Here is a 21,318-nt window from a genome sequence, read left to right as displayed (position 1 = left end):
TCAGTCTGCTGCAGGCAGGAAGAAGCATTTACTCAGTCTCTCCTCCCCCAGTGATCAGTCTGCTATAGGCAGGAAGAAGCATTTCCTCAGTCTTTCCTCAGTCTCTCCTCCCCCAGTGATCAGTCTGCTGCAGGCAGGAAGAAACATTTCCTCAGTCTCTCCTCCCCCAGTGATCAGTCTGCTGCAGGCAGGAAGAAGCATTTCCTCAGTCTCTCCTGCTCCAGTGACCAGTCTGCTGCAGGCAGTAAGAAGCATTTCCTCAGTCTCTCCTCCCCCAGTGACCAGTCTGCTGCAGGCAGTAAGAAGCATTTCCTCAGTCCCTCCTCCCCCAGTGACCAGTCTGCTGCAGGCAGTAAGAAGCATTTCCTCAGTCCCTCCTCCCCCAGTGATCAGTCTGCTGCAGGCAGGAAGAAGCATTTACTCAGTCTCTCCTCCCCCAGTGATCAGTCTGCTATAGGCAGGAAGAAGCATTTCCTCAGTCTTTCCTCAGTCTCTCCTCCCCCAGTGATCAGTCTGCTGCAGGCAGGAGGATGGAGTTCCTCAGTCTCTCCTCCCCCAGTGATCAGTCTGCTGCAGGCAGGAAGAAGCATTTCCTCAGTCTCTCCTCCCCCAGTGACCAGTCTGCTGCAGGCAGTAAGAAGCATTTCCTCAGTCTCTCCTCCCCCAGTGACCAGTCTGCTGCAGGCAGTAAGAAGCATTTCCTCAGTCCCTCCTCCCCCAGTGACCAGTCTGCTGCAGGCAGTAAGAAGCATTTCCTCAGTCCCTCCTCCCCCAGTGATCAGTCTGCTGCAGGCAGGAAGAAGCATTTACTCAGTCTCTCCTCCCCCAGTGATCAGTCTGCTATAGGCAGGAAGAAGCATTTCCTCAGTCTTTCCTCAGTCTCTCCTCCCCCAGTGATCAGTCTGCTGCAGGCAGGAAGAAACATTTCCTCAGTCTCTCCTCCCCCAGTGATCAGTCTGCTGCAGGCAGTAAGAAGCATTTCCTCAGTCTCTCCTCCCCCAGTGATCAGTCTGCTGCAGGCAGGAAGAAGCATGTCCTCAGTCTCTCCTGTAACGTTGTAGCCAGTGATAAGGGGAGAAGCTGCAGCACGGGGCTGATTTGTGGCAGACAAGAGTTAACAGAGTTTCCTTATTAGCAGGCGCTGTGGGAATAGTTTTCACATCGGTGGGATAATTCTGGGATTTAATTGGACGGTGTATATTGGCGCTGTCACTGGGGGGGGGGGGGGCGTCTGATCCATTCATCCTCTCCCAGCAGCGTCAGGACGAAACGTAATGAGATACGCCGTTACGGTTACACAGCGGCGCCGCGCGCTCCCAGGTTGTACTCCCGGGGGGAACACCTGGCGGGTTAATTTGTAGCGTCGCCCCCCCCCCACGAGACGAGCCGGAGACAGCAGTCCTGCACAACAGGCGGTCCCTGCGGAGCCGCGATCTCCGACGGCGGGGGGGAATTAAAGGAGCGCTACAGCCGTCTCATCTTTCTATAAAAGGAAAAAAAGAACGCCCCCCCTTCTTCCCCCCCCCTTACCTGCTTTCCCCCGAATCGCCTTACTGAACCTGCAGCGGCTTCTTTTGGTGCAGCTCCATGGTCTGCCGCCATTTTAGGGGGGGGGGGCGGGTCACAAGAGGTGCCCCCCCCCAGAAACCAGAACTTTCAGGTGTGAGGATGGATCTGCATGGAGATTTTCCACTGCTGATTACTCGGGAGCAGAACGAGGAGGACGGCACTTACTGCTGCTTGTTATTCGGCGTGCGCTCTCTCTCATTTACACCGCTTACCTGAGCAAACCGGGGGCGGGCGCGGGGCCCCATCCTCCAAACGTCCTATCGAAAGCCTCGGCACAGATCACATGACCTCTGGCTACCAGGGGAGACTGCGGTTTTGTCTGGGAGACCTGCAACGGAAGAAGAGATGAGGAAGGTGAAATCGCAGAGCAGGAACGCGCGGGGCAAAACTGCGCTTCTCTATGCAGTGCAGGCAGATCGTAGCTGGTGGGAGGGGCCAGCAAAGGGGCTGTACATCGCTTCCTGAAAACATCCCCGCCTCCGTACTCAGTGGGAGGAGTTATGCAAATATCAACATGGCTTGATGGGCGGGGTGTCAGTCTGGAGGAGTGGGCGTTCCTAGGCAGGGCTGTATTTGCATAGGTAACGCCCACATGTGGTGCACCTGGTCACTTGCCGCCATTGCCAGCCTGGGGGGTTGGGGACCCGATTTAGACTGCAGGTTCCTGGCCCCGCCCCCTCCTATTCATTGGCTTTCAGTATTGTCAATCCGTGAGACTTAACATCACATGTGGGCGTTACCTATGTAAAAAACATCCTGCCTAGAAACGCCCACTTCTTCAGACTGACACCTGCCAATCATTTAATTTTTATATTTGCATAACTCCTCCCACTCAAAATACAATCAGATTAAACTTCAGTATTACCCCGCCTCCAATTCAGTATGAAACCATCAACCCTAACCCCGCCCCTAATTCACTGTGTCACCATCAACCCTAACCCCGCCCCTAATTCACTGTGTGACCATCAACCCTAACCCCGCCCCTAATTCACTGTGTGACCATCAACCCTAACCCCGCCCCTAATTCACTGTGTGACCATCCACCCTAACCCCGCCCCCAATTCACAATGTGACCATCATCCCTAACCCCGCCCCCAATTCACTATGAGATCATCAGCCCTAACCCCGCCCCCAATTCACTATGAGATCATCAGCCCTAACCCCGCCCCTAATTCACAATGTGACCATCAACCCTAACCCCTGCCCCCAATTCACTGTGTGACCATCAACCCTAACCCCGCCCCTAATTCACTGTGTGACCATCCACCCTAACCCCGCCCCCAATTCACAATGTGACCATCATCCCTAACCCCGCCCCCAATTCACTATGAGATCATCAGCCCTAACCCCGCCCCTAATTCACAATGTGACCATCAACCCTAACCCCTGCCCCCAATTCACTGTGTGACCATCCACCCTAACCCCGCCCCTAATTCACAATGTGACCATCCACCCTAACCCCGCCCCCAATTCACAATGTGACCATCCACCCTAACCCCACCCCCAATTCACAATGTGACCATCAACCCTAACCCGCCCCCAATTCACAATATGACCATCAACCCTAACCCCGCCCCTATTCACTATGTGACCATCAACCCTAACCCCGCCCCTAATTCACTGTGTGACCATCAACCCTAACCCCGCCCCTAATTCACTGTGTGACCATCATCCCTAACCCCGCCCCTAATTCACTGTGTGACCATCAACCCTAACCCCGCCCCCAATTCACTATGTGACCATCAACCCTAACCACTCCCCCAATTCACAATGTGACCATCAACCCTAACCCCGCCCAATTCACTATGTGACCATCAACCCTAACCCCGCCCAATTCACTATGAGATCATCAACCCTAACCCCGCCTCCAATTCACTATGAGATCATCAGCCCTAACCCCGCCCCCAATTCACTATGTGACCATCAACCCTAACCCCGCCCAATTCACTATGTGACCATCAACCCTAACCCCACCCCAATTCACTATGAGACCATCAACCCTAACCCCACCCCCAATTCACAATGTGACCATCCACCCTAACCCCGCCCCCAATTCACAATGTGACCATCAACCCTAACCCCGCCCCCAATTCACAATGTGACCATCATCCCTAACCCCGCCCCTAATTCACTGTGTGACCATCATCCCTAACCCCGCCCCTAATTCACTGTGTGACCATCAACCCTAACCCCGCCCCCAATTCACTATGAGATCATCAGCCCTAACCCCACCCCCAATTCACAATGTGACCATCAACCCTAACCCCCCCCCCCAATTCACTATGTGACCATCAACCCTAACCCCGCCCAATTCACTATGAGACCATCAACCCTAACCCCGCCCCTAATTCACTGTGTGACCATCAACCCTAACCCCGCCCCCAATTCACAATGTGACCATCAACCCTAACCCCGCCCCCAATTCACTATGTGACCATCAACCCTAACCCCGCCCCCAATTCACAATGTGACCATAATCCCTAACCCCGCCCCCAATTCACTATGTGACCATCAACCCTAACCCCGCCCAATTCACTATAAGATCATCAACCCTAACCCCGCCTCCAATTCACTATGAGATCATCAGCCCTAACCCCGCCCCCAATTCACTATGTGACCATCAACCCTAACCCCGCCCAATTCACTATGTGACCATCAACCCTAACCCCACCCCAATTCACTATGAGATCATCAGCCCTAACCCCGCCCCAATTCACTATGTGACCATCAACCCTAACCCCGCCCCCAATTCACTATGTGACCATCAACCCTAACCCCGCCCCCAATTCACAATGTGACCATAATCCCTAACCCCGCCCCCAATTCACTATGTGACCATCAACCCTAACCCCGCCCAATTCACTATGAGATCATCAACCCTAACCCCGCCTCCAATTCACTATGAGATCATCAGCCCTAACCCCGCCCCCAATTCACTATGTGACCATCAACCCTAACCCCGCCCAATTCACTATGTGACCATCAACCCTAACCCCACCCCAATTCACTATGAGATCATCAGCCCTAACCCCACCCCAATTCACTATGCAACCATCAACCCTAACCCCACCCCCAATTCACTATGTGACCATCACCCCTAACCCCACCCCCAATTCACAATGTGACCATCAACCCTAACCCCACCCCCAATTCACTATGTGACCATCACCCCTGACCCCACCCCCAATTCACTATGTGACCATCAACCCTAACCCCACCCCCAATTCACAATGTGACCATCAACCCTAACCCCGCCCCCAATTCACAATGTGACCATCATCCCTAACCCCGCCCCTAATTCACTGTGTGACCATCAACCCTAACCCCGCCCCTAATTCACTATGTGACCATCAACCCTAACCCCACCCCCAATTCACTATGTGACCATCAACCCTAACCCCACCCCCAATTCACTATGTGACCATCAACCCTAACCCACCCCCAATTCACAATGTGACCATCAACCCTAACCCCGCCCCCAATTCACTATGAGACCATCAACCCTAACCCCGCCCCTAATTCACTATGAGACCATCAACCCTAACCCCGCCCCCAATTCACTATGAGACCATCAACCCTAACCCCGCCCCTAATTCACTATGAGACCATCAACCCTAACCCCGCCCCTAATTCACTATGAGACCATCAACCCTAACCCCACCCCTAATTCACTGTGTGACCATCAACCCTAATCCCGCCCCTAATTCACTGTGTGACCATCCACCCTAACCCCGCCCCTAATTCACTGTGTGACCATCATCCCTAACCCCGCCCCCAATTCACTATGTGACCATCGACCCTAACCCCGCCCCTAATTCACTGTGTGACCATCATCCCTAACCCCGCCCCCAATTCACTATGTGACCATCATCCCTAACCCCGCCCCCAATTCACTATGTGACCATCGACCCTAACCCCGCCCCTAATTCACTGTGTGACCATCAACCCTAACCCCGCCCCTAATTCACAATGTGACCATCAACCCTAACCCCACCCCCAATTCACTATGAGACCATCAACCTTAACCCCGCCCCCAATTCACTGTGACCATCAACCCTAACCCCGCCCCCAATTCACTATGAGACCATCAACCCTAACCCGCCCCCAATTCACAATGTGACCATCATCCCTAACCCCGCCCCCAATTCACTATGAGACCATCAACCCTAGCCCGCCCCCAATTCACAATGTGACCATCAACCCTAACCCCGCCCCCAATTCACTGTGACCATCAGCCCTAACCCCACCCCTAATTCACTGTGTGACCATCAACCCTAACCCCGCCCCTAATTCACTGTGTGACCATCAACCCTAACCCCGCCCCTAATTCACTGTGTGACCATCAACCCTAACCCCGCCCCTAATTCACTGTGTGACCATCAACCCCGACCCCGCCCCTAATTCACTGTGTGACCATCAACCCTAACCCCGCCCCTAATTCACTGTGTGACCATCATCCCTAACCCCGCCCCTAATTCACTGTGTGACCATCTACCCTAACCCCGCCCCCAATTCACTATGAGACCATCAACCCTAACCCCGCCCCCAATTCACTGTGACCATCAACCCTAACCCCGCCCCCAATTCACTATGAGACCATCAACCCTAACCCTGCCCCTAATTCACTGTGTGACCATCGACCCTAACCCCGCCCCTAATTCACTGTGTGACCATCTACCCTAACCCCGCCCCCAATTCACTATGAGACCATCAACCCTAACCCCACCCCCAATTCACTATGTGACCATCAACCCTAACCCCACCCCCAATTCACTATGAGATCATCAACCCTAACCCCATCCCCAATTCACTATGAGATCATCAACCCTAACTCCGCCCCAATTCACTATGTGACCATCCACCCTAACCCCGCCCAATTCACTATGTGACCATCAACCCTAACCCCGCCCCCAATTCACTATGTGACCATCAACCCTAACCCCGCCTCCAATTCACTATGTGACCATCAACCCTAACCCTGCCCCCAATTTACTATGTGACCATCAACCCTAACCCCGCCCCCAATTCACTATGAGACCATCAACCCTAACCCCACCCCCAATTCACTATGTGACCATCAACCCTAACCCCGCCCCCAATTCACTATGAGACCATCAACCCTAACCTCACCCCAATTCACTATGTGACCATCATCCCTAACCCCGCCCCCAATTCACTATGTGACCATCAGCCCTAACCCCGCCCCCAATTCACTATGTGACCATCAGCCCTAACCCCGCCCCCCAATTCCCTATGAAGCCATCAGCCTTTGAGATGGAGATAGAGGAAAGAGCAGAGTCCTCCAGCAGAGCAGAGTGTTTCAGGAGAGGAGAGTTCTGGAGGAAGGAGCAGAGTCCTCCAGCAGTGCAGAGTATTTCAGGAGAGGAGAGTTCTGGAGGAAGGAGCAGAGTCCTCCAGCAGTGCAGAGTATTTCAGGAGAGGAGAGTTCTGGAGGAAGGAGCAGAGTCCTCCAGCAGTGCAGAGTATTTCAGGAGAGGAGAGTTCTGGAGGAAGGAGCAGAGTCCTCCAGCAGTGCAGAGTGTTTCAGGAGAGGAGAGTTCTGGAGGAAGGAGCAGAGTCCTCCAGCAGAGCAGAGTATTTCAGGAGAGGAGAGTTATAGAGGAAGGAGCAGAGTCCTCCAGCAGAGCAGAGTATTTCAGGAGAGGAGAGTTATAGAGGAAGGAGCAGAGTATTCCAGCAGAGCAGAGTATTTCAGGAGAGGAGAGTTATAGAGGAAGGAGCAGAGTCCTCCAGCAGTGCAGAGTATTTCAGGAGAGGAGAGTTATAGAGGAAGGAGCAGAGTCCTCCAGCAGAGCAGAGTATTTCAGGAGAGGAGAGTTATAGAGGAAGGAGCAGAGTCCTCCAGCAGAGCAGAGTATTTCAGGAGAGGAGAGTTATAGAGGAAGGAGCAGAGTCCTCCAGCATTTTTATACGAATATTTGATATCAGTGATGGGATGGAATGTAATTTCAGGAAGACATTTGACTTTATCTCTGCTGTGTCAGTGGATGCAGAATAGACAGTGATGTCATCACTTGCCTCGGAAGGGATGACATCATCCACATGGAAATGTGAAGGTGACATCATCAGGTGCTTCCTCTGCTGAGATCGCAGAACATTGCGCCTCATCATGAGATCAGTGTCCAGGCTTCATCCTTCCGTTGTGTTCCATCAAATACATAATCTTAGCATAACTACCTGGAACTGGCCACTCACCCCCCCTGTACACACCTCATACCTCCCTCACCTTCCTATACTCCCCTCATACCTCCCTCACCTTCCTATACTCCCCACATACCTCCTTCGCCCCACTGTAAACCCCTCATACCTCCCTCACCCCCCTATACACCCCTCACCCCCCCTATACGCCCCTCATACCTCCCTCACCTTCCTATACTCCCCTCATACCTACTTCGCCCCACTGTAAACCCCTCATACCTCCCTCACCCCCCTATACACCCCTCACCCCCCCTATACGCCCCTCATACCTCCCTCACCTCCCTATACACCCCTCACCTTCCTATACTCCCCTCATACCTCCCTCACCCCTCCCTTTGCCGCGGCGTTTTGTCGCGGAAAATCGTGGTACAAAACGCCGCAATTTGTCGCGGCAAATCTTGGTACAAAACGCCGCAAATCGCCTACGCAAAGGTGTGAATGCAGCCTAAGATGTGAGGTAATTATGAGGGGTTTACAATGAGGCATGAGGGGAATACAGTGAAGTGTGGGGTATACAGTGAGGTATGAGGTAATTATGAGAGGTATACAGTGAGGTGGGTATGAGGGTGTAGGTGGTGGGGAGAAGTATATATGAAGGATATAAGGTGAGGAGTTGGGTAATTTATAAGGGGTAAACAGTGAGGTATATATGAGGGGTATACAGTGAAGTGTGAGGTAATTATGAGGGGTATACAGTGAGGTAATTATGAGGGGTATATAGTGAGGTGTGAGTGAAAATCTTATATAGCGCTGCACATGCGAACTGAATCGCCTCTGGGCGCTTGTTTGACCATTTCTCCTTTGACCTCAAAAGAGATGGGTTGGTGTGAGGCAATTATGAGGGGTATACAGTGAGGTGTGAGGTAATTATGAGGGGTATACTGTGAGGTGTGAGGTAATTATGAGGGGTATACAGTGAGGTAATTATGAGGGGTATACATGAGGGGTATACAGTGAGGTAATTATGAGGGGTATACAGCGAGGTGTGAGGTATATCCTGTATGAGGAGTATACAGTGAGGTATATATGATGGGTATACAGTGAGGTATGTATGAGGGGTATACAGTGAGGTACACTACTACAACCCCCAGCAGACAGAGCCCCTCCTCGTTATAGCACTACAACCCCCAGCAGACAGAGCCCCTCCTCGTTATAGAACTACAACCCCCAGCAGACAGAACCCTCTTATAGAACTACAACCCCCAGCAGGCAGAGCTCCTCCCCCTTATAGAACTTCAACCCCCAGCAGACAGAGCTCCTCCCCCCTATAGAACTACAACCCCCAGCAGACAGAGCCCATCCCCCTTATAGAACTACAAGGGTATAAAGTGAGGTGTGAGGTAATTATGAGGGGTATACATGAGGGGTATACAGTGAGGTATATATGAGGGGTATACAGTGAGGTATATATGAGGGGTATACATGAGGGGTATACAGTGAGGTAATCATGAAGGGTATAAAGTGAGGTGTGAGGTAATTATGAGGGGTATATATGAGGGGTATATAGTGAGGTGTGAGGTAATTATGAGGAGTATACAGTGAGGTATATATGAGGGGTATACAGTGAGGTAATTATGAAGGGTATAAAGTGAGGTGTGAGGTAATTATGAGGGGTATACAGTGAGGTAATTATGAGGGGTATATAGTGAGGTGTGAGGTATTTATGAGGAGTATACATGAGGGATATACAGTGAGGTAATTATGAAGGGTATAAAGTGAGGTGTGAGGTAATTATGAGGGGTATACAGTGAGGTGTGAGGTATATATGAGGGGTATACATGAGGGGTATACAGTGAGGTGTGAGGTAATTATGAGGGGTATACAGTGAGGTGTGAGGTATATATGAGGGGTATATATGAGGGGTATACAGTGAGGTGTGAGGTATATATGAGGGGTATATATGAAGGGTATAAAGTGAGGTGTGAGGTAATTATGAGGGGTATACATGAGGGGTATACAGTGAGGTGTGAGGTATATACTGTATGAGGAGTATACAGTGAGGTATATATGAGGGGTATACAGTGAGGTGTGAGGTATATACTGTATGAGGGGTATACAGTGAGGTAATTATGAGGGGTATATAGTGAGGTGTGAGGTATTTATGAGGAGTATACATGAGGGATATACAGTGAGGTAATTATGAAGGGTATAAAGTGAGGTGTGAGGTAATTATGAGGGGTATACAGTGAGGTGTGAGGTATACATGAGGGGTATATATGAGGGGTATACAGTGAGGTGTGAGGTATATATTACCGGTCAGGACGTCTCTCTCAGGAAGTTTGGGGGTGTCGGTCTTGGTGAGTCCTCTCTGTGATTGGTGGAGATATGGAGGTCGGAGGATGAAGTCTCCTCATTGTATTGTATTCTGTGATTCTTTTACTGAGGAGTATATAGTGAAAGGGGTATGTGGGGTGTAGCATACAGAGCCCCTCCCCCATAGAGCACTACAACCCCCAGCAGACAGAGCCCCTCCCCCTTATAGCACTACAACCCCCAACAGACACAGCCCCTCCCTCTTATAGAACTACAACTCCCAGCAGACACAGCCCTCCCACTTATAGAACTACAACCCCCAGCAGACACAGCCCCTCCTCGTTCTAGCACTACAACCCCCAGCAATCACAGCCCCTCCTACTTATAGAACTACAACCCCCAGCAGACACAGTCCCTCCCAATTATAAAACTACAACCCCCAACAGACAGAGCCCCTCCTCCTTATAGAACTACAACCCCCAGCAGACAGAGCTCCTCCCCTTATAGAACTACAACCCCCACCAGACAGAGCACCTCCCCCTTATAGAACTACAACCCCCAGCAATCACAGCCCCTCCTACTTATAGAACTACAACCCCCAGCAGACAGAGCCCCTCCTCGTTATAGCACTACAACCCCCAGCAGACACAGTCCCTCCCAATTATAAAACTACAACCCCCAACAGACAGAGCCCCTCCTCCTTATAGAACTACAACCCCCAGCAGACAGAGCTCCTCCCCCTTATAGAACTACAACCCCCACCAGACAGAGCACCTCCCCCTTATAGAACTACAACCCCCAGCAATCACAGCCCCTCCTACTTATAGAACTACAACCCCCAGCAGACAGAGCCCCCTTATAGAACTACAACCCCCAGCAGACAGAGCCCCTCCCCTTATAGCACTACAACCCCCAGCAGACAGAGCCCTCCCCCTTATAGAACTACAACCCCCAGAAGACAGAGCTCCTCCGCCTTATAGAACTACAACCCCCAGCAGACAGAGCCCCTCCTCCTTATAGAACTACAACCCCCAGCAGACAGAGCTCCTCCCCCTTATAGAACTACAACCCCCAGCAGACAGAGCCCATCCCCCTTATAGAACTACAACCCCCAGCAGACAGAACCCCCTTATAGAACTACAACCCCCAGCAGGCAAAGCTCCTCCCCCTTATAGAACTTCAACCCCCAGCAGACAGAGCTCCTCCCCCCTATAGAACTACAACCCCCAGCAGACAGAGACCCCCTTATAGAACTACAACCCCCAGTAGACAGAGCCCATCCCCCTTATAAACTACAACCCCCAGCAGACAGAGCCCATCCCCCTTATAGAACTACAACCCCCAGCAGACAGAGCCCATCCCCCTTATAAACTACAACCCCCAGCAGACAGACCCCCTTATAGAACTACAACCCCCAGCAGACAGAGCCCCTCCCCCTTATAGAACTACAACCCCCAGCAGACAGAGCCCCCTTATAGAACTACAACCCCCAGCAGACAGAGCCCCTCCTCCTCCTTATAGAACTACAACCCCCAGCAGACAGAGCCCCCTTATAGAACTACAACCCCCAGCAGACAGAGCCCCTCCTCCTCCTTATAGAACTACAACCCCCAGCAGACAGAGCTCCTCCCCCTTATAGAACTACAACCCCCAGCAGACAGAGCCCCCCCCCCTATAGAACTACAACCCCCAGCAGACAGAGCCCACCCCCCTTATAGAACTACAACCCCCAGCAGACAGAGCCCCTCCCCCTTATAGAACTACAACCCCCCAGCAGACAGAGCCCCTCCCCCTTATAGAACTACAACCCCCAGCAGACAGCCCCTCCTCGTTATAGCACTACAACCCCCAGCAGACAGAGCCCCTCCCTCTTATATAACTACAACCCCCAGCAGACAGAGCCCCTCCCCCTTATAGAACTACAACCCCCAGCAGACAGCCCCTCCCCCTTATAGAACTACAACTCCCAGCAGACAGCCCCTCCCCCTTATAGAACTACAACCCCCAGCAGAAAGAGCTCCTCCCCCTTATAGAACTACAACCCCCAGCACAGAGCTCCTCCCCCTTATAGAACTACAACCCCCAGCAGACAGAGCCCCTCCTCCTTATAGAACTACAACCCCCAACAGACACAGCCCCTCCTCCTTATAGAACTACAACCCCCAGCAGACAGAGCCCCTCCCCCTTATAGAACTACAACCCCCAGCAGACAGCCCCTCCCCCTTATAGAACTACAACTCCCAGCAGACAGCCCCTCCCCCTTATTGAACTACACCTCCTAGCTATCAGGGAAAGCCCTTTCCGCAATTACGTAGAACTACAACAACCAGCAGGAAAAAGCCCTCCCCTTTTGTAGCACTACAACACCCAGACAGGCAGGCGGTCGGCTCCTCCCCCCACGGAAGGCAGACAAAAGGCGTGGGGTGTGCGAAGCTCCGCCCCCTGTGTCTCTGTTCCCTTCTAGGCCCCGCCTACACTAAGCAGACAATAGGCGGAGGGGGTGATGCGAAGCTCCGCCTTGTGTCTGTTTCTCTCACTGCGTCCCCCCTCCTTCAGTAGGCCCCGCCCTCCCCATGTGTCCTTTGTGTCTCTCCCTCCCTCCAGTAGGCAGTGTGTTGCCGAGAGAGACACACGGGGGGGCGGGGACACACCGCCTACTGGAGGGAGAAATACACGGGGGGGCGGGGACACACCGCCTACTGGAGGGAGAAATACACGGGGGGGCGGGGACACACCGCCTACTGGAGGGAGAAATACACGGGGGGGCGGGGACACACGGCCTACTGGAGGGAGAAATACACGGGGGGGCGGGGACACACCGCCTACTGGAGGGAGAGACACACAGGAGGGGGCGGGGAAACGGCAACACACTGGCTACCAGTCGGCAGTGTGTTGCCCGTGTCCCCGCCCCCCCCCCGTGTGTCCCTCCCTCCAGTAGGCGTGCGCCCCCCGTGTCCCCGCCCCCTTCGTGTGTCTCTCACTTTCTCCAGTCGGCAGTGTGTTGCCCGTGTCCCCGCCCCCAGTGTGTCTCTCCCTCCCTCCAGTACTCAGTGCGCCCCCGTGTCCCCGCCCCTCTCTCTCCCCTCCCCTGGTAGGCGGTGTGTGTGTTGCCCGTGTCCCCGCCCCCCGTGTGTCTCTCCCCGTGGCTCCTCTGCCTCTCTTTCTCTCTCTCTCTCTCTTCTTGCCCCTCTTTGTTCCCAGCCTTTGTCAGCCATGCCTAGTCTGGTGGTGCCAGGGCTGATGATGGAGAGGAATGGGGCCCTGGCAGAGCTCACCAAGGAGCGGGTCCTGGAGGACGAGCGAGCCCTGCAGATCGCCCTGGACCAGCTGTGCCTGCTGGGGCTGGGGGAGAGCGAGGAGGACAGCGCCAACAACAATGCCAGCAGCGGCGGCGGCAGCGGCAGCAGCAGCAGCGGCAGCCCTGGCACCCGGGACAGCAAGGGGGACAGCAAGCTGTGTGCCCTCTACAAGGAGGCCGAGCTGCGGCTCAAGAGTTCCAATACCACGGAGTGTGTGCCAGTGCCCAGCTCCGAGCACGTGGCTGAGATTGTGGGCAGACAAGGTAAGAAGAGGGAGAAACAACACCAACACCCCCCCTACCACCAACCTACCCCCCCCCCTACCACCAACCTACCCCCCCCCCTCACCACCAACCTACCCCCCTACCCACCACCAACCTACCCCCCCCTCACCACCAACCTACCCCCTCTTTGTCTCCACCTGCCCCCCCATTCCATCATTACTACCACCCACCCCCCAACAACAACAAACCCAAGCGTACCCTTCTTTGTTTGGGCGCCGCGACGGGACGTTGTCATTATAACACACCCCCCTCGCCCACCGCCGCCGCATGTGCCTTTGTTTGGCTAACCGCTTCGTTTCGGCCATGTGGGATGGGGGGGGGGGTACCCACCCCCTTTCTTATCCCGGCGCCGTCCGTCCGTCCCCCCCTCTTTGTTGTCCCTCCGTACCGATTTTTCTATTGTCTGCCTTTCTTTTTTTTTTTTTTTTTTTTTCTTCGCTCGGGCACTTCCTGAGCTGGAAAGTTTATGTGAGGATAGCGTGCTGCAGTCTGGCGTTCTATATAGCGTGGCGTGTATAGTCTGTGCCGACGGTGGGGGGGGGGGGGGGGGGTTACATTGTGATCCCCTATGGAGGGGGGACAGTTTGTTTTTATAGTAGGGACCTATTGCCCCCCCCCCCCACGCCCCCCATGGGATGGGACAGATGGTGGCAGGAAAGAAAGGGACGGAGTGCCTCTAGAGAGGGAAACGTTTGCCCCAATAGAAGGGACCGTTTTGCCTCTATACCGGAACGTTTGCCCTATAGAGAGGGAACGTTTGCCCCAATAGAAGGGACCGTTTGCCCTATAGAGAGGGAACGTTTGCCCCCCCAGTGGGAGGGGACAGACGGTGGCAGGAAAGAAAAAAGGGGGCGGTGTGCCCCAAGGAAACGGACCACTTGCCTCCTATATGGGAAACGGTTGCCCTATAGAAAGGGAACGTTTGCCCCCCACCCATGGGAGGGGACAGGTGGTGGAAGGTCCCCTATATAGAAAGGGAACGTTCTTTCTGTAGTAGGGAACGTTTGCCCCCCCCATGGGAGTAGACAGGTGGAGGAAGGTCCCTTATAGAACGGGACGGCATGCCCCTAGAGAGAGGAAAACGTTTCCCCTATATGAGCAACAGCTTGCCTCTATTCAGGATCAGTTCCCCTATAGACGTGACAGTGTGCCTCTATAGGGTAACAGTTCCCCCATAGAAGCGACAGTTTGCCTCTATAGGGTAACAGTTCCCCTATAGAAGCGACAGTTTGCCCTTATAGGGTAACAGTTCCCCTATAGAAGCGGCAGCTTGCCTCTATACGGGATCAGTTCCCCCCCCATAGAAGCGACAGCTTGTCTCTATATGGGGACAGTTCCCCTATAGAAGCGACAGCTTGTCTCTATACGGGAACAGTTCCCCTATAGAAGCGACAGTTTGTCTCTATACGGGAACAGTTCCCCTATAGAAGCAACAGCTTGTCTCTATACGGGAACAGTTCCCCTATAGAAGCAACAGCTTGCCCCTATAGGGTAACAGTTCCCCTATAGAAGCAACAGCTTGCCCTTATAGGGTAACAGTTCCCCCATAGAAGCGACAGTTTGCCCCTTTGGGGGGGGGGGGGGGGCGGGACGATTTTGTCCTGTAGATGGGAACGTTTCCCCTATGGAAGAAACTGTGTGCCCCATAGAAGGGAGTTTCGAAATGTTTGCCCCTACGAGCAGAAGATTTGCGCTAAGATGGGGACTGTTTTCCCCCTATAGAAGGGGCAGCTTGTCCATGTCAGGGGGAGAACATTTGCCCCAATGAAAGAGGCAGCTTGGGGAGGGGGGGCAACTGTCGTATAGGAGGGGGAACATATTTGCTATTGAAGTGTCAGCTTGCCCCTATAGGGGGGGAACATTTGTCCTATGGAAAGGTTAGGTTGCCCATATAGGGGGGAGCGTTTGCCCTATGGAAGGGACAGCTTGCCCCTATAGGGTGGAACATTTCCCTTATGGATGGGGTAGCTTGCCTCTGTAGGGGACAACATTTGCCCTATAGAAGGGCAGCTTGCTCCTATAGAGAAAAAAACATTTGCCCTATGGGTGGGGTAGCTTTCCCCTATAGGTGGGAACATTTGCCCTTATGAAAGGGACAACTTGCCCCAGTAAGGGGGAAACATTTGCCCCTATGGAAGGGACAGCTTGCTCCTATAGGGGGAAACATTTGCCCCTATGGAAGGGACAGCTTGCTCCTATAGGGGGAAACATTTGCCCCTATGGAATGGACAGCTTGCCCCTATAGGGGGAACATTTGCCCTATGGGTGGGGTAGCTTTCCCCTATAGGGGGGGGGCATTTGCCCTTATGGAAGGGACAGCTTGCCCCTGTAAGGGGGAACATTTGCCTCTATGGAAGGGACAGCTTGCTCCTATAGGGGGGAACATTTGCCCCTATGGAAGGGACAGCTTGTCCCTATAGGGAGGAACGTTTGCCCCTATGGAAGGGACAGCTTGCCCCTCTTTTAGAATGAACTGTTTGCCCACCTAAACCTCCCCCCTCCCTTCTTTCCCGGAGGGGATCGCACGTGTGCACACGGAGGGAAGCCTCTGTCCTTTGTTTGGGCTGAGGAGGGGGGGTCCTCGGCGTTCCAGGAAGAATGATTTTTTGTCCCGGGGGCAACTTCCTCCTCGCGTTTAAGTTTCTACGTAAAGTTGTTGTGTTGCTTTGTGTGCCCGCTAACCCCAGACCGTACGCCAGGCAGCCTTTGTTCTCGTTTAGGGGGAGGACCAGTTAGGGTTAAATTGAGAGATACCACACCCACCTTTTTTTCTGGCTCACCAGCGGTCCCTAAGATGTGTTTGGGGATGCGCCGTGGTCCCTCTCCCTTCTGCCCCCCCCCCCCCAGTACCCTCTTGTCTTTGCCCCACTAATGCTTGCAGTGCCTGGTCCTGAGACAGTTGTGGTCCAACTTCTTTGTTGCATGTTTTTATTATGGGGGGCAGGGGGTGTGAATGAACGCACTGAGCTCCCCAAAGTGCAGCAGAACCTCAACGCTACCGAAATCCATGAAAAAGTTGACGAAAAGTCCAGCGAGCGGTCTCTGGACCCTAGAGCTAGCAATCTATTCCATGTACAGGCGGCTCCGTGAAAGCAATACAAAAAAAAAAAATCAAAGGTGCAGGTTTTCAAAAAACGTGCAAATCTCGCGCGCTCGTGTACGTGTGCGTTTTTTTTTTTTTTTGGTGTGGTGCGAGGTGGCCGTAAGATGCGGCAGCGTGCTTCCGAAATAAGTTTTTTTTTTTTTGGTGGGTGTGTGCCGCGTGCTGCTGTGTTTGGTGCCGGAGACGACGCTTGCGCGAGCCGGACCCTGTTCGCGGCGCGGAGATCTCGTTTTAAAATAGAAAGCGGTTGTTGCCAACTTTTTTGCAGGGGGCAATAGGGAATTCGGGTATCGGGGGGTCCCTCGTATGAAGTGGTGATATCGGGGGGCTGCTGGGATCAGAACGGTGTGTTGTCGTTGTCGCCCCCCCCCCCCAAAAACGAGTTGACCCGTGACAAAGTGAGGTGCGGAGTCACCTCTGCGGATATCTCTAGGCTAGCGCGTTGCCAGCTCGCTTGGGGCTGCAGTGATGTTCTCCGGACCCAGTTTTGCGCACACGCCCCCCACTCCCTCCTCCGCCTCCTTTCCAAAACCTGCCGTGTGTAGAATGAATGATGTGACATCACTGTTGCTTTGCGCATTGTTCTCCGATCTACCCCGACTGGCGCAAACCAACAAAAAAAAATAAAAAATTCCCAAAGCCTCCCGTTCCTTTTTTCGGAAGTTGGCTGGCGTGCGAAGCTCGTACGAGGCTACAGCAGCAACGTTACGACTTTTTGCCCGCCCCCCCCCCTTTACAATGTCCATTTGGCCCAAAAACCTCTCCTCCCAGAACAGTACCCCCATAAACGGGGTGCCTGACAACCCCCTGAACCCCCCAGGATTGGTCGCATCTTGTACTCTTCCGGAGGTGGGGAGAGAGAGTAGGTGTAAACTTGAAATATTGCCCGCAATAGCTGTCAACTTAGGTCTTTGTTCGGCGGCGCACGTGCCGCGTTCATTGTAAATAGTACGATTGTTTATCCAAGTAAATCCGGACGGCAACAACAGATTGCGTGGCCCAGCTGATTAACCTCCTCCGCCCAAACACCCAACCCCCCCACGAGCCGACCCCCCGCGGGAAAAGGCTGGCCCGCCGTTCCGAGAGGGGAATGGTTTAGGGGAGTGAAGGGCTCCTTTTTTTTTTTTTTGCGTACCAAAACAACGAAAAGGCTACCTAGCATGTGCTTCAGACAAGACAACTGGCAACAAAGACTTTCCACCAGACAGCCTTGTCTATAAAAAAAAAAACGAAGCGCCCCCCTTCGCCTCTCCTCCACCAAGAAGGGTCGCCCCGTCTTGACGTTGGCCCCCTTTTTTTTTCACGTCTTGAAGGGGGTGAGATGTCGGAGCTCCGAGACGTTGAGTTTTTCGAAAAAAAAATAAAAAACGTGAAATTATGTAACTGCAGACAGTCAGTAGACAGTGTCGGCTCGTGGGGTCTGGTGGTAGACGTTATAGTGCTTGCTGTTGTTGTTGTGGTTGTTGCTTTGTTGGTCGTAAATCTTGGGCACCACCTGTATAAGAATTTTATGTTTTTTTTTTTTTTTGTGTGTAGGAGACTCTGCAGCGTGCTGTGGTGCAGGAAGTGAGCTTGTTGCAGGCTTCTTTGTCTGAAGCTCTAGACTTTTTTCTCTCTCCTGCACATGTGCTTCCACCGAGCAGCACAATTTTTTTTTGTCCCATCTTTTGTCTGAAACAACAAGGAAAAAAAAAAACACACACTGCCTGTCGGTGAGCCTTCCAGCCCATGTCGTCATGGGGGTCTCGCTCCAAGAATCAGCACAGTCTGCAAGCTAACGCTTTCTTTGTGTTTTTTTTTTTTTTTTTTAATAATTCATAGCCAAATCTTTTAGATAATTTAACTCCAGCCTTGGAGATTGAGGTCTTCAAGACGTCTGAAGATCACTATGGGCTTGATTTGTTGTTGTTACAGGGTAACAGTTTTACCTTCCTGTGCAAGCATATCCCAAACAAAAGAACTGGGGTGATATTTGACGTCTCGGGCCAGACAAAGTGGCCGAAAAAAACAAACTTGCCTAAGTTACCTGCTGAACCTTAAGGTCTTCACAATTCTTTAATGGATTCTTTAGAAAAAATCCTGTGGTTTTTGTTTGGCAATTTTGACAAATGAACGTTGACTTGGCTTTTAGATATTTAACTCCAGCCTTGGAGATTGAGGTCTTCAAGACGTCTGAAGATCACAATGGGCTTGATTTGTTTTTGTTGTTGTTACAGGGTAACAGTTTTACCTTTCTGTGCAAGCATGTCCCAAACAAAAGAACTGGGGTGATTATTTGATGTCTTGGGCCAGACAAAGGCTACCAAACTTGCCTAACTGGACCATTAAGGTCTTCATAAATCCTTGATGGATTCTTTAGAAAAATCCTGGTGTTTTTGTTCGGGAATTTGGCAAGTGAACTTTGACTTGGCGTTTTTAGATATTTAACTCCAGCCTTGGAGATTTGAGGTCTTCAATACGTCTGAAGATCACAATGGGCTTGATTTGTTGTTGTTGCAATGTAACCGTTTTACCTTCCTGTGCAAGCATGTCCCAAACAAAAGAACTGGGGTGATATTTGACGTCTCGGGCCAGACAAAGTGGCCGAAAAAGGCCACCAAACTTGCCTAACTTACCTGCTGAACCTTAAGGTCTTCACAAATCTTTAATGGATTCTTTAGAAAAAATCCTGTGGTTTTTGTTTGGCAATTTTGACAAATGAACTTTGACTTGGCGTTTTTAGATATTTAACTCCAGCCTTGGAGATTGAGGTCTTCAAGACGTCTGAAGATCACAATGGGCTTGATTTGTTTTTGTTGTTACAGGGTAACAGTTTCTACCTTTCTGTGCAAGCATGTCCCAAACAAAAGAACTGGGGTGATTATTTGACGTCTCGGGCCAGACAAAGGCTACCAAACTTGCCTAACTGGACCCTTAAGGTCTTCATAAATCCTTGATGGATTCTTTAGGGAAATCCTGGTGTTTTTGTTCGGGAATTTTGACAAATGAACTTTGACTTGGCGTTTTAGATATTTAACTCCAGCCTTGGAGATTGAGGTCTTCAAGACATGGGCTTGATTTAGTTTTTGTTGTTGTTGTTGTTTGTTATAATGTAACAGTTTTTTACCTTCCCTGTGCACAGCATGTCCCAAACAAAAGAACTGGGTTGGTATTTGATGTCTGGGGCCAAAGTGGCCGAAAAAAGGCTACCAAACTTGCCTAACTTACCTGCTGACCCTTAAGGTCTTCATAAATCTTTGATGGATTCTTTAGAAAAATCCTGGTGTTTTGTTCGGGAATTTGGCAAATGAACTTTGACTTGGCTTTGGGATCGACAACCTCCAACAATGTGTTTTTTGTTTTTTTCGATTGACCCTTTACTGGTTTAAGATGCCTGGCCTGTTTGTTTTTATTTTTTCTTGGCTTTGAGATCACCAACCTCCAAGAACGTGTGTTAATAATTCATAGACAAATCTTTAGATATTTAACTCCAGCCTTGGAGATTGAGGTCTTCAAGACGTCTGAAGATCACAATGGGCTTGATTTTGTTTTTGTTGTTGTTACAATGCAACAGTTTTACCTTCCTGTGCAAGCATGTCCCAAACAAAAGAACTGGGATGATATTTGACATCTCGGGCCAAAGTGGTCGAAAAAGGCCACCTAACTTGACCCTTAAGGTCTTCATAAATCCTTGATGGATTCTTTAGAAAAATCCTGGTGTTTTTGTTCGGAATTTGGCAAATGAACTTTGACTTGGAGATCACTAACCTCCAAGAACGTGTGTCTTTTTTTATTTCTTTTTTTCGATTGACCCTTTACTGGTTTCAGAAGCCTGGCCCATTTTGTTTTTTTTAAATGTTTTATTCTGAATGAGATTTTGTGTTCCAGACAAAAGGGGAAAAAAAATTGCACCAGTTATTGCTTTTGTGTCTGCGTGCGAGGGGGGAATGCGTGCGAAATGCGCAGGTTTGTAGCGAGAAACAGTTAGGGGGGTGTGGTCCTTATTCTACAGTCGCGATCAGAGCCATGCGTGTCTGTGTGCTTTTTTCAGAAGGTTAGAGAGATACTGCGGAGGGTCGGAGATTGTCATTTTTCGGATGATTTTTTTAAAAGGGGTTGCCGTTTGAGACCTTCAACCCCCATCTGTTCAATTAAAAGGTTGTCGAATTATTTTTGGATGAGCTGTTGTATTTTTTTTTTTTTTTTTTATGATTTGGGAGATGGCGGGAGAAGGTTCCATTTTTAAAGGGGAGGGTAGGTGTCTTGTTTTTAAAAATTTAAATGGGAGGTTCTTTTTTTTTTTCGGTTGCAGGAGTACCTAGACATCGTTTCTAAATTTGAACAGTAAACGGTTATTTAAGATGTCCATCTCAAGGTAGCGAGATCTGATCTCGTGCTTTTTGGATATTGTAGACCAGACCAAAAAAAAGGGGGGGGGGGACATGTATAGGGCAACGTACCATTGTACCTCGATCATGCTTTTAACATGATCTAAGACTTTGTCGAGCATGACCTTTGTGTCAGCATACCCCAAAATTTGAACAAAAGGCAGGCTGCTTACCAGAAATGGTGCAAATTTTTTATAAATATATATATATATATATATATATAT

General features: G+C 51.3%; 1 protein-coding gene across 1 annotated transcript in view; it reads left to right on the top strand.

Annotated features, from left to right (window-relative positions):
- The first annotated feature begins 13,170 nt into the window (after window positions 1-13,170).
- The window catches only part of MEX3A (mex-3 RNA binding family member A), a 29,308-nt gene continuing 21,160 nt past the window's right edge, over window positions 13,171-21,318 (top strand). The window contains exon 1 of the mRNA XM_040332620.1: window positions 13,171-13,603. Coding sequence (XP_040188554.1) covers window positions 13,255-13,603 — 349 coding nt within the window. The 5' untranslated portion in view covers window positions 13,171-13,254. The remainder of the gene's footprint in view (window positions 13,604-21,318) is intronic.

Source organism: Rana temporaria, chromosome 13, assembly GCF_905171775.1.
Source record: "Rana temporaria chromosome 13, aRanTem1.1, whole genome shotgun sequence".
In the NCBI taxonomy this organism is placed as follows: Eukaryota; Metazoa; Chordata; class Amphibia; order Anura; family Ranidae; genus Rana; species Rana temporaria.
Note: the sequence above shows the minus strand (reverse complement) of the source record. Positions and strands in the feature narration are given on the sequence as shown.